Genomic DNA, 14688 nt, shown 5'->3' on the forward strand with positions numbered 1-14688 from the left:
ATGCGAAAAATGTAAAAGATCCTTTTCTCTTGCTGAACAAAATATATAGTCAAAATTGCCTTGGGAAACTTTTATTTGGATGAATAGATACTACTGGGCAAAATAGGATTCTCTATCTCAGAGAAGATGCAATGATTGGAGTGGGAGGGAAAATCAAATTTTAATAACTCAAATTCAAATAACTTCCTCACAGTGTTAAGACAGCTGTGGTTTGAAAACCTAAGAAACAAATAAGGGGTGGGCACTAGAAAACTTTCCCATATGCAAATAAAGTGAAAAACATAAATGTGAAATGAAAGCAAAATGTCTCAGCTTTCCACCATGAAATTTATTCCCTCATATGTATTTTGTTTTTTTCCTGGTCAACACAAATAGCATTACAATAATGGTACAAAATAAACTCTATCTTATTCTAGCTACAACATTATCATATGGGGTTAACTGTGACCTAAAATTTAAGAAGCTTCTTACAGAACTTTAAGAACTGGGGAGTGGTTCTCTCCCAAACATATGCTTTTTCTTCCTCTACCTCTCAGTGTATGTGGAAAATACCTGAATTAGTAGAGTTTTCACAACTTTATATCTTGGAAAACCAAAGTTTTAGATGGAGAACAGCTCCATTTCAGAAATTCTGAGTAAACACTTTAAGAAGAGAAAAAAGAACCAGCACTCATGAGGGCCAGTGGACTAATTCACTAAGGTGATGCTGTTATACTAGAACTCAGCTTTGGGTACATGGTGATAAATGGCCCACAGGAAGATTCTGCCTGAGAAGTCAGTGTGCACACCCACTGGAGCCATTTACTTATATCTCAAGAATGTACCTCAATTTTTTTTGGCTTTAACACTCAAAGTTATGTAGTGTCTCAGCTTCTTGAGTTCCTTGGATGCAAGCAGTGGCCACAGAGAGAGCAAAAAGGGCAATTTTTTATGTGTCTAGGGATTCCATTTGAATAGCCTTATGTATATTTTCTGCTCTGCATATATATGTAATGGATAGTTTTATTTCAGTGGAAATAATTGTAAAGAGATGTAGTTATTTTCAGTTCTAGGCTCAGCATTGGTAAGGTAGAGTGATGATTTTACACAAAAGAAAATAAGGAAATGATTAACTCAATTAAAAGATAAAATGCTTAATGTCTTAAATACGACCTGAATCCTACCAGCTTAACTTGGTGCATTTTAGCTGAGTAGCGTGAAATTTCAAATTTTGAGAAGTCTCACAATATTATACAAAGTAATCTTTATAAAGGGTGTGGTCAATAGGAAATAAATAACAAAAGTGAAAGAATAAAATAAAATAAAGCTGAGCAATTAACCACCCAGTTGTATTTAAACCAACATCTGTAGCTTTTATTAGAATGGAATGATTCTAAATACAGTAGCCCAAAAATTAAACAAAAGCAGTCTCTTATAAATGCAGAATACAGCAATACAGGAAAGGCGTAAAGTGAAGACTTCAAGCTATCTGTGGTTTGTATGGGAATTCTGATCTCCACTATCTTAGATGCTTTCCCAGGAGAGTCCCTGGCACAAATTTTAAATGTTGACCATAACTTCCAAGAAAAAGAACACATACACAAAAATCTTCTGTTATTGGAATCAACGCCTTGCATTCCAAAGAAAATATATCTGCTTTGTGGGTGAAGACAATGGATGCCAGCTTTCAGCCAATGCTCTAGGGGGGGCTAAAATGTCTAATTTGTTTTCAGCAAAAATGGCTGCAGACACATAGTTCAAATAAAGGGGATGCCTGGAGAAATGCAAAAGTTCCCTTCAATCTCACCCGCTCTGTTACAAATATCCTATGCAATAATTCGTGATCTACTATGGTACACTCATTAATTAATTAATTAATTGCAATTTATCTAAAGATGCTACCTGAAGGAAGCTGCCCATTTGTTTCTTAACTATGTTCTTTTATGATGCCAACTTTGGAATTAGGTGCTGAAAACAAGCTTTTATAAAATGCTTGCATACAAGATTGTCGTTCAAGGGCTAGAAATGATCTTGATTTAACATCCAATAATCAAAATGCAGCCAAATATTTAGTGATAAGGAATGTATCTGATTCAATATCTGTCTTAGCCATAAATATAAATTTCTGAAGGGCAGATTTAAGATCATACTTGTCTGTGGGTTCTCACTGCATGGGAATGGTAGAAGTTGTAATGATATAGGCACTTAATACAAGACTCACTTTTCTTCAGTGAGGCCAGGAATCTGTTCATTCACAGTCCAGTTACCTGAGAAACATCCTTGGGCTTGGAAGGGTGGAGTCCAAGTGTTTGAGAGATGGGATGAGCATCTTGGTTCATATGCCCCAAAGCCCTTATTTTCTAGATTTGAAAAATGGGGCAGAATGGATAAGTGGTTTTACATGCATTTGGTTAGTGAACAAATCTGTTAACCATTTTCATGGCATCTATTTGAATACCTGTGATTAAGGAAGTTGAATAATAAACATTCTACTCTATTATGTTTCAAAGTAAAACTATGCTTATCGAGGAGTTATTACAAACCGTAATCTTCACCACAGGTAAGAATTGTGAAAATCATCTAATAGTAATGTTAGTGACTAATAACTATGGTCACATTTATTGAACAATTACATACATTTTCTAACTGAATCCTCACAATAGCGTAAATATGATTTTAAAAATGTGGGGACTCAAGCTTAAAGAGGTTGATTAACTTGTACAAAGTCATAGATCTAGGGGTGCTTTAGTTTAGGATTTTTAGGCCATTATGGTCAACTCCCCAACTGTATGCCCTTCAAAACTGCCTCACTTTCCCCCTACATTACAAACTACCTTTTACATGTGGACAAAGAAGCAAAAAAGTATGATACTTAAACATTGGTAGGGCTCAAGTCTATTTTTTATTTTTATTTTTGAAGACTAGATATAATTGTTAAAAAGTGTTCTTTGTTCATCCTCAAAAATGGTGAACATAACCATGACAAACTAGTGAATGCCAACATTGCCAAATGAACCCGTGCCCTTGTCACATTGTATTGCGATTTTTTATTTATTGTGTTCTTTCACTGCAGTGTGAACGTCTAGAGGGACACAGTTCTGCCTTTATCAGTGCCTAGTGCATAATATGTGCTCAAGAAATACTTGCATAAGTAAATGATTGTAGAAACAATTATCCTCTAGAATTGGGTGACAAAAGCATGTTCACCAACATCCAATTTTCATTGCTCTGAAGGCTTACTAGATTTTATGGTTGATTTTCACCCCCCAAATTTTCATCTCAACTTAAAAAATCTTACAGTATGACTCTCCATGGTATACATATTTATGATTTATGATTTAATATTTTATCAGAATTAACATAATTTAAACTTCAGGCACTTTGAAAGACCACTTAGGAAGATAATCAATTTTCAGAGGTACACAATTAACCTTGTTAGTATTTGGAATATGTAAACTGTGTGAAGAATCACTGGTGTCATCCGGATGGGGAGGAAAACTTAAGGGAAGAAATAAAAATCTTTGGGTAATGCCTTAGGCAGTGGGGAAATAGACAATTTTGCTCCAGGGCGGTGTGGAAGTGATCATCTTCAACCCTGAGGCATTCTCTCTAGAATCCTTGTAACACTGACTTGGCTTGCTTAACTATGGTAGAATTAATTTCCATAAGGTTATGCAGATCTTTTTTTACCTAAGCACACCTAGTGCTGTAGCCTTTGGTAGAAGTGAATTCCCAATAATAACTAATGCTTTAGCTGTTTGAGAATCATGTTGCATTTCCCCCCCAAATTACAATCATTTGTAGCAGCAATTTTTTATTCCTATGTGTGTTCACCACTTCAGCATCTAATCTGATAGGCTGATAATGAAATACAATTTATTACCTTAGATAGTTAGAATTAAAAGTCCATTTCATTTGCCAGCCCATTATGGCTTAAAACCAAACCAAACATAAGGAAACAACATAACAGAAAATCATGAGTCAACGAACCACTCATCTATCTAGTTTCAACAGTTTCTTACAGATTGAGGAATAAATCCTTAAATTCAGATTGGGCTTCAAGTAACATATGGATTGACTGGCAGCTGAAATGCTAATAAACTCTGATAAGAACTGAAGTTTCCATAGCTACGATCCAGGTTATGGAACATGATTATTCTTATTAAAAAAATCAGAATGAAAATGATTTGTAATGGTAAAAATGAAGGTCTAGGACTTCTACATTAAAAAGCTGGGCTGATATTTAAAAAATATATATCTTTCGGAGCCTTTTGAAGAAAGTAAAAGATGTAAAGGTAATTTATAATTTTTAAATTGCCAGTGTTTTCTCCTTGTTAATTGATTTTGCTTTACCACAGTGAATATGCAATTGAGGACAATAATGGTTATTAAGCTAGATGGGTAAAATACTTACCCCTGTACGTAATTAGTTAAACTTCAGTTCTACTTTTGATTGATTAAAACACAATTTTCCTATCCCCAGCTTCATTTATTTCTATGATTCTTTGGATTCCTCTACTTCAAGGCATGCTGACTTTTATAGCCTGCTGGTTATTTATCCACCCATCCATCTATACATATATACACATTTTACATTATTATTCCTGCCAATAATATTAGCTAACTTTATTATGTATATGCTTACTATTGTTGAACTTTATGCTAAGTTCTCTACAGTCATCACCTCTCATACTCTTCACATCAGCAGGAGGTGGGTGTATTATTTCCAGCATTTTATAGGTGAGCTTTGAAAGTCCTATGTTTGTGTTTTTGTTTTGATTTGACTTTGGCTTTCAGTATTCCTTTCTGTGGCTCAGGTTTTTAAACCTCATGTAGCAAAGATCATCGTAATTGCCACTGCTTGAATTACCAGACTGGTAAGGATTAACGTGGTCCTGGTGATCTGTGATATTTGAGTTACAGCTCGAAGCCATTACAGAGCACCATTTTGGAAAATAATGGAGGGTCAAAAAGAGATTATTTGTAAGACAAATGATATTAGAAATGTGTATTTCCTTGATTACTGCTATATTTTGCATGGATTATTCAGATTCATAAATCTTAATTTTAAATTGCAAAGAAAACACACAATAAGAAATTTCATTCCTGGACTTCCCTGGTAGTGCAGTGGTTAAGAATCCGCCTGCCAGTGCAGGGGACACGGGTTCGAGCCCTGGTTTGGGAAGATCCCATGTGCCGCGGAGCAACTAAGCCCGTGCGCCACAACTACTGAGCCTGCGCTCTAGATCCTGCGAGCCACAACTATGAAGCCCGTGTGCCTAGAGCCAGTGTTCCGCAACAAGAAAAGCCACTGCAATGAGAAGCCCACGCATGGCAACAAAGACCCAATGCAGCCAAATTAAATAAGTAAATTTATTTTTTTAAAAAAGTTCATTCCAAATAATTACACCATTTTATTTGAAATTGAACAGAAAAGTCTTTGTAGTAATCAGAAAAAAATGAACCTTGGTTCTACTGTATCTTATTAGTATATGAACACATTTTTGAGAAGCAAAATCATGACTCTGTTTACATAAACTTAACGTTTTTCTTCCCCCAGATATTTGCACCCTCACATCACCTTTCAGCGCGAGATCTTTAGCCTTTGATTTGCTACTTTTGGTGCTTTGAAGAAGTGTTTGCTACCCAGGCAACATTCATTTAATATTAACTTTAAATACTCTGACTGTAATTTCTAATGAGACATTTTCTCCAAGTAGATCCCGCCATAATCATTGGAGTTTGGGGCTGACAAGATGTTAAGAGAATAAGCAGCACCTTGCTTTTATCCACATCTTTGATGAAGGTAAAATGTGTTCTCATCCCACAGGAAGTGTTCCTTTTCACATGAAATCCTCCAGGATGATGAGTTCTAATCCTGAGGAAGACCCTCTGGACACATTTCTCCAGTATATTGAGGATATGGGGATGAAGGCCTACGACGGATTGGTTATTCAGAATGCATCAGACATTGCTCGAGAAAATGATCGCTTGAGAAATGAAACAAACCTGGCCTACTTGAAGGAAAAGAATGAAAAACGCCGAAGACAAGAAGAAGCAATAAAACGGTAAGTATAAATGAAAGCGTTCTGAGTTTTGCACACCTCAGGGTCTCTGTGAGTTCTGCAGAGGCTGTGATGCTGTCACCTGGTCAAGAAGAGGTTTGTCAAAGTTAGACTTGAGGAGACAAAGTGAAAATGTCTTCTCAACTATGATGAAAACACAATGCACCCTACTGACAGGACACTTGCCTTAGTTAACAAAAGTTGTTTACTTTTGTGTCGTGAGTATGGAGACGCAGACAGGGTAGGGAAAGAATTCAGTTTCCTCTAAATAAAAGTTCATACTGAACAATCTCTCGATAAAAGATTCAGGGAACCCACACTTTAATATTTAATGAAAATCCCCATATATAATGGTCTTTGTATCATCCTTATCTTGTAAGAGAGTTCACCACCTTCCTAGATTATGAGAAGACTTGTCAAGAATTAGAATTATGTGAGTTTCTGAAGTGGAATCCTCAGTGTGTGCCCTCTGTGTAGAATTCTGTGGCTATTACATCTCTTGTCTGGTACCAAGTGCCCCAGGTTTGTTCAAATGAAATGACTTTTATGCTGCAAAACGTACCTGCTACAAGCAAATGAGTCCCGATGCAGCCTCCAAATGGAGGCTAACTTCCCTAGCGTGCTGAGACCAAAGTAAGGATACACATCTTTTGATTTTTCCAAAAAATGTTGCAATATTTTCTGAGTGTATGTGTTGCGGGGTTACAGGTAGAGATATGTGTTTGATGGAGTCCTATTTCTTCAATGGAGTCCATTTACTAAGTGCAAAGAGACAGAATTTAGGAAATTAATCCATCAATTGCCCGGATAACCGAATGGTAATAGTAAGCTATTTTGATAGTCAGTTGGTGGATTTTTCATCTAATCTGGAATTAATCCTTTTGCTTACTCTCTGTGAACACTATGATATGAAGGAAAAGAACATATTCTTTTAAGGTAAACTATTGATTCTTATCAAGAAGCTAGGTAAGGATGCACTATTCCAATCATTTAATGGCAAACAACTCTGTATGAGAGGGTGGGAAGGAAGAGAGAGGGAAAGAGGGTGAGAGATTTGGAAATTTTGTACAAGGTTAGTTGAAAGAGTGTAATCTTTTTTCTCTGGACTATTCAAATGGAAATCTATTCTATTACCAGGTATACAAAGATTTGTAAAATGGCATGCTTGATAAACATGTTCATAATTGCAGATGTTATTTTGAGATATGTTATTTTTTATTTCTACTTAATTTTAGTTGGTATCACAGGTTCCTTTCTAGGATGCACTAAGTGCCCTTTCTTAGAACAACTTTTTTTATTCTGCTAAGTACCTCTGATGAACTTTTTTTTTTTAACAAAGATGTATTTTTTTTAATACATTTATTTATTTTATTTATTTATTTTTGGCTGCATTGGGTCTTCGGGCAAGCAGGGGCTACTCTTCGTTGCGGCGCCCACGGGCTTCTCATTGCTGGGGCTTCTCTCGTTGCAGAGCTCTGGCTCTAGAGCACAGGCTCAGTAGTTGTGGCATGTGGGTTTAGTTGCTCCGAGGCATTGGGATCTTCCCAGACCAGGGCTCGAACCTGTGTCCCCTGCATTGGCAGGCAGATTCTTAACCACTGCACCACCAGGGAAGCCCTGAACTTCTATATATATGTAAACATTTTAATTTACTTTTGTGAGTCTAAGGTTTCTGAAACTCAGAACAAAAAAGGTTATCCTACATGATTTTTAAAATAACTTCATCTCTAAAATCTAAAGTTTCCCAATCTTGCCATTAAACATAATTCACTCTTTTCTCTAAGCATAGAGACAGAATTATTTGCTGAATAGTTCTATTAGATTGTACAGAGCACCCCAGGGTGCTTATCACTGTATTATTAGCTTCTGTGTTTCATCAACAACCTCAGAAAGTTTCTATCTAAAGATCCATAGATATGAAGAAAATAAAAATGACTCATTTTAAGTGGTCAAGTGTTCAAAGGGGCATAACCAACAATTCCAAGAAGTCAAAAGTCCAGGGGACAGGGGCTGGAATTTAGGTAGGTGGAGACACAGCAAAACCCTGTCATTGCATAGTACATGAGGTCCAGGAAATTCAGTTAAGTAAATTTTGTGTTAGTTCCTGCTACATTAACTCTAGAATTATATTACAAGCCATAAACATAAAGATAGTTCAGGTCACACACTGAATTGAAAAAGTCCCAAATGATCTGGACAATTTTGCTTCCACATCACACTGTCAACACAATATCAAACTGTAGTCTAGCCCTGCTTAAGAACAGAGTAAGGGCAGGAGAAGTCACCCACCCTGTGTGTGTGTGTGTGTGTGTGTGTGTGTGTATGGGTGTGTGCATGTTTAATCAATGTCGATGTCTTGTTTGAAACAGTTCTTCTGAGTATGAGTGTTCTTTCTTGTATCAAATAAGTAAAGATTCAAAGAGGGGAGAAAAAAAGGTACTTGTCAGTTTTATTTTTTAATAAATTTATTTATTTATTTATTGGCTGTGTTGAGTCTTCGTTGCTGCACACGGGCTTTCTCTAGTTGCAGAGAGTGGGGGCCACTCTTCGTTGCGGTGTGCGGGTTTCTCATTGCGGTGAGCGCAGGAGTCAGGCGCGCGGGCCTCAGCAGTTGTGGCATGCGGGCTCAGTAGTTGTGGCTCCGGGCTCTAGAGCGCAGGCTCAGTAGTTATGGTGCATGGGCCTAGTTGCTCTGTGGCATGTGGGATGTGGGATCTTCCTGGACCAGGGCTCGAACCCATGTCCCTTGCATTGGCAGGCAGATTCTTAACCCCTATGCCACCAGGGAAATCCCTACTTGTCAGTTTTAAATTAGCAGTTTATCTTTCTATAATCAGATTAGGAGGAAAACGAAGAACCCACTGGTAGCAGGAAGAAGCAAGAGCCTTCTAGGATCTGGCATTTGATGAGATAGATGTTCACTTACTGTGCACTTTCATTGTTTCCATGGCAGCACATAAGCCAGAGATGTGGGAGTAGGTATGCCTGAAGCCAGCTTACTCTTAAGGTTCCATAGCAATGTTGCTTGTAAGGCTGTTGTTGCCACAGTAGTTGGTGTTACCCACAGGAGAGTTATAAATGTGTGTACCTTATGTCACAGCGACCTAGTGATGGTGGCATTTTAGATGATGAGGCTATTCAGAATTTGTCAGTAGATGTGGGTAGAGTTGAAGAATAAACCAACTTCCCAAGCATGGGGACACCAACTAGAGGTCAACAGACTGCCAGGTCCTAGTAAAGTGAGCTGATGTTCAAGTTGAATTCTGACTCCACCCATGAAATAAGGGGTCAGGCATAGAGGCTTTAATCCTGGAAGTAAGAAATGATGCTGAACCAGTGAGCTAGATAGGGCATCTCTCACCTGCGGTCAAGGTGATTAGAGACAATGAGCAAACAATGCACACAATATGTGACATGGCTGCTGATGTTCAAGTTACAATGTAAGTTTCGTGAGAAGAATGACTATTTGTATATACAGTTCTTAGAACAGAATCTGAAGCCAACTTATTGTTCAATAAACAACTTGCTGCTAAGTGTATTCATTCATTGGTGAAATATTTATTGAAACCTTACTAAGTGCCAGGAAATGTTCTAGACCTTTATGAGACAGCAATGAACAGAACAAAGTTCCTGGTTATAAAAGAACTATATTCTGAGAGAAGGGAGAAAGAGAGGCAACATGAAAGAAATAAGTATAAATAAATATATATGATAGGTGGTAATAAATTTTTACACTGTAAAATAAAGCAGGGTGAGGGCAATAAGAATAGAGGCCAGGGAAGACCTCTGAAATCCAATAACATCTGAGCAGAGACATTAGACATTGGGAGCCTGTTGCCAGAGACATGAGCCACCTGGCTGTCTGGGGAAGAGAATTCTAGACAGAGGAAACAACAAGTTTGATGTGTTCCAAGAAGGGAAGGTGTCGTGTAGTGACCAAGCAAAGATTGGAAGGGGTGTAAGTTTGACTGGTAGTGGGGCCACCAGGTAATGTAGAGCGTTATAAGTTCATGTTTTACTCTAAAAGAAAAAAATATATTCATTGAAGATTTCTTGAGCAGAGGTATGGCATGCCCTAACTGCCCTTTTTAACAAGGATTACTCTGGTTTCTATGTGTTGAACAGATGGACAGGGCATAGTTGGATGCAGGGAATTCAGAGAGAAAGTTTTTGCAGTAATTCAAGTGAGAGATGATGGTAGTTTGGACCAGGGTGGTAATAGTAAATGTGGCATAAAATGCTAAAATTTGGGACACCAGTAAAATTTTCTAATTGATGAGACGTAGAAGTTGAATAAGAGAAAGGAATTGAAGATGGCTCTCAAGTTTGTTTCCTTGCTGTTCTGGTTCTGTTGTTGTTATGTTATGTCTCGTTTTTCCTGAAACAACTAGAAGAATGCTGCTTCCACTTAATGAAAGGGTAAAGACTAGAACAGGAGCAAATTTAGTTTAAATGGTGGGGGAATGGGAGTTCAGCTTTCATAAGCCAGTGCTGAGAGCCCTTTTAGATGTTCAAGTGGAGAATTCTGGATAGGCAGTTGGATCCAGAGCTCATGATGGAGATCAAAACTGGAGGTTTTAATATGAGAGTCATAGATTTTTTACAATCATGAGCCTAGTTAAGGATACCTAGGACATAAAATTAGATAGAGAGGATAAAAACACACATGACTGTTCCTTGGGACACCTAATTGTTTACATGACAGGAACAGTAGAAGAATCCAGTAAGAACAGCTAGTGGGATAAGAGAAGAATCACCAAGGTGGGTGTTGCCTCAGAGTGAAATGACAAAAGTGATTAAAGAAGAGAGAGAGATTTTACTGGTAGATCAAATATATTGAATCCTGAGGATTGAACAATGCCTTTTACTACATTGGTGTTGTTGACGAGAACAGTTTTGGTGGAGGTCTGGAGACAAAACCCAGTGGAGTCATGTTCACAAGGGGATGCGAAAAGAGGAATTGAAACAAGGAAGAGAGGAATAGTGAACTATTTTAGGAACTTTCGAGGTTAAACAAAATTCACAAATATGGAGAGTAGTTGAAGGGGGAAGAGAGGTCTATAGTGTTCTGTTTTTCTGGTTTTTCCCTTTAAGCAGAGCAAAAACTAGCTTATCTGAAATGCTGATATGAAAGATTACAGTAGAAAAGGAAATGTTAACGACTTAGGAGGGGGAAGGAAAAATTACTGTGATTATGTCCTTGAGTAGGTGGGAAGGGATGGGATCTCAAGTATTTCAGATAGGAGCACAGACTGTTCAGCCACGATGTACAGGTGACTGAGTGATGAATGAACGGATGACTAATTCTGTGTGACGGCCCCAAACCTGGCTCCTCAAACACCATTTTATTACTGTACCATAGGTATCACACATGCTAGGAACTGAAAGACGTAGTATGTATCTTGCTATCAGTAACTCCTCCCCACTCTTTCCTACACTCTTTCCCCCAAATGTTTTCTGGAATCCTAATTTAAAGTGCAAATATCTTTGGAAGAGAAAAATTACTAGTAAAATCTCTTAAACTTTGAGACTTCTCAGATGACTTTCTTTTTTGTTTATTTTTTGTTGTGGTTGTTGTTGTTTTTTATTGAAGACATTGTTTTTATTTATGAAGACATTGATTTACAATGTCTCAGGTGTACAGCAAAGTGAATATATATATAATTTTTCAGATTCTTTTCCTTTATACATTATTACAAAATATTGAATATAGTTCTCTGTGCTCTACAGTAGGTCCTTGTTGTTTATCTATTTTATATATAGTAGTGTGTATCTGTTAATCCCGAATTCCTAATTTATCCCTCCCCTCCTTTCCCCTTTAGCAACTATAAGTTTGTTTTCAGTCTGTGAGTCTGTTTCTGTTTTGTAAATAAGTTCATTTGTATCATTTTTGTTTAGATTCCACATATAAGTGATATCATAGGATATTTATCTTTCTCTGTCTGGCTTACTTCACTTAGTATTATGATCTCTAGGTCCATCCATGTTGCCCAGATGACTTTCTTTTACAAAAGCAGGGCCCAGGCACAGTGTGAGGACATACATAGAAGTCTCTGGATGTTGTCGTGGGAAGAGTTGGAGAGAGAAACATGAAAGGAGCCAAAAATGTCGTGATTGGGCAGCAGGAGGAGACTAAAGTCCTCCCTGACTTTGAGTGGGGCTAGCTGTGGATATCTCAAGTTATTCCATCTCAGTACCTGTTGAAATGTTCAAATTTAATTTTTGTTTTGTTCATATGTTGACCAGTATTCTGGGATTCTGACAATTTAAAAATATAATAAATTTTAAATATTATATAGAATATTCTCACAGTACATTTTTAGAATTGCTTCAACAACGTTCCTAATAGGAAGTGTATTTTTAAGATTTTTGAAAATTCCTTAGCAAGATTCCGGCCACACAGGAATTCTGAGGTTCCAGAGATGGCAACCAAAGCAGAATACCCACATCTAAATTTCACACATAATTTAATACTTTGAACATGCAATTTATGTCAAGTTGTAGGGAAAATTTAACATGACGTTAATGAACACAGTCTAATCAATTAAAATTCTTTATCACGTCTGCTGAATGCCTTCTTTAATATATACTATGATTTAATATACAGGATATAAATGCTGAAAAATCTAAAGATGGAGCATTTTTGACCTTGAAAAGGCATTGATGATAATTCTCTGTGAAATACGCCAGTTGCAATTTCAGAAATGTGCAGACTGCCAGGGATTTCTTAAAAAATGGAAATAGGATTTCATATGATTGACCTTCTAGATCACATATGTGCTGAAATGCCTTTTGTGTTGAAGCTGGGAAACTTAAAACACTGAGCCCTTAGAAAAGGAATACCCTCCTCACATTCTCAGTGTTCTAAGTCACTTAAGCTTTCTGAGCCCAATTCCTGATTTTTAAACTAACTTGAGTCCTTTGTCACTACTAACTTTCTTGTACCTTCACTTCCATTTCTCAAATGGGATTTTACTGAAAAGTCTTATTGGGTGAAACATTTCAAATAAATAAAAAGTGATACTGTTTGTTAGTACTTTTCTTAACAGCTCCAAATAACATTTGGTGAGAAAGAAAGAGAGAGATAGACTCAAAGGCGAAAAGTTAATGGAGAATGAAAAAATATTTCAGTAGCTCATCATTTCTGCTATTTTAAATTCTAATGGTTTTCTGCAGGCACTGTTAAATAAGATTTTATTTTTTATTAAAAAGCTTATTAGAAAACAAACATGCAAAACCTACAGTTTCAAACGAGTGAGATCACTTGAGATGGGTTACCAAACCCTAGTTTGTCATGTGTGTGGGTGAAGAGGGATGTTTAAGACACAGAGATGATAGGTATATTGAACCATTGACACACATAGGCACTAGCCATTAAGAAGGAGGCAACTGACCAATGAGAACAGTCTGGTTACAAACAACCTGTAAGGCAGTACCTGTGTGTACCTGTGAACATACATCTGCTTTGGAGATTCACTCTTTACAGGAAACATCTTGTTTAGGACATCCAGTAAGGATATTCACTGAGGAAGAGGGGCAATAAAAGATCATCTGGTATACTAAACGATGCATGCTTAGGTTTGAGGCTTCCCTTCATGTGAGTTTTTCTATCTGGATTCTGGAGCTAGTACCTGCATTGTCTCATTTTACTATTAGCCACAGTATTTTGAAAACAATATAGGACATATCCCTTAAATAAAAAGCAACAAGAAAATGTGTTCCCAGTACATGTCTTTCTGAGTATTTTTTCTATTGTAGAAAGGGGTTGAATTTTTTTTTCTAATAAAACAAATGCTACATTAGTGAAATTCTCCCAAACATTGCAAGTCCGGAAGACAGCTCTGGACTTTAGCAAAGTGGTTCTGACACAAAGGACTACTTAAGCTGATTAGGAATGTCTCTATTCCCTGTGGATGCCCTCAAGGGATCTATATGAGGTTATATTTCCTGTTTAAAAGTGACAGTCAGAAATGGAATTAGATTAGTTACAGCTCCTTTAAAAAAATACATGCATTTGTATATTAGGATATATACTTGGAAGTTATTTAAATTTGAAGGTTTCAGTATCTCTGTTAGTCAAAGAGAAACAAAGCACCAGGAAAGTTCATCCTTTAGACAATACAGAAAAAAAAAGTAAAAATTAAAAAAAAATTGCTTTCCCTTTACTAAAGCATTGTTACTTAAAAAGCAAATGATTCTGATACCAAAGTTTAGAACTGGTTAATATTTTAAATGATTACCCAAATACATAATTACATTGAGAGCTCTTATTAGAGAAATGTTAACAGTTACATAAATCCTATTTAGATAGTTATGGCTTCTGGAATCATACTCATGATTTGTGACAGACTTTATGGAAATAGGGAGCATTTACTGAAGTACACTTTAGCGAGCAATATATCTGTTCAGTGCAACGTGAATAGCTACTTTGGTCACGAATAGGTAATCTCACTGGGTTTGATTTAATTGCAGGTATGTAGAAAAATGAAATGCTCTATTTGTGTATGAAAATGGATGTTCATTTTGTTCAGGTGAAGTGAGGACCGTTAAATGAAACAGGGTTCAGAAACTTTCAGAAATACTCTACAGCTAGCTTAGAATATTTAGAAATACTCTACAGCCAGCTCTATCTCCTATGCTTAGA

General features: G+C 36.8%; 1 protein-coding gene across 1 annotated transcript in view; it reads left to right on the forward strand.

Annotated features, from left to right (window-relative positions):
• Positions 1 to 5826: 5826 nt before the first annotated feature.
• Positions 5827 to 14688, forward strand: part of NYAP2 (neuronal tyrosine-phosphorylated phosphoinositide-3-kinase adaptor 2) — a 244088-nt gene continuing 235226 nt past the window's right edge. Inside the window, exon 1 of the mRNA XM_059927443.1 lies at positions 5827 to 6047. Coding sequence (XP_059783426.1) covers positions 5827 to 6047 — 221 coding nt within the window. The remainder of the gene's footprint in view (positions 6048 to 14688) is intronic.

The sequence above is a fragment of the Balaenoptera ricei genome, chromosome 7 (genome assembly GCF_028023285.1).
Source record: "Balaenoptera ricei isolate mBalRic1 chromosome 7, mBalRic1.hap2, whole genome shotgun sequence".
Lineage (NCBI taxonomy): Eukaryota > Metazoa > Chordata > Mammalia > Artiodactyla > Balaenopteridae > Balaenoptera > Balaenoptera ricei.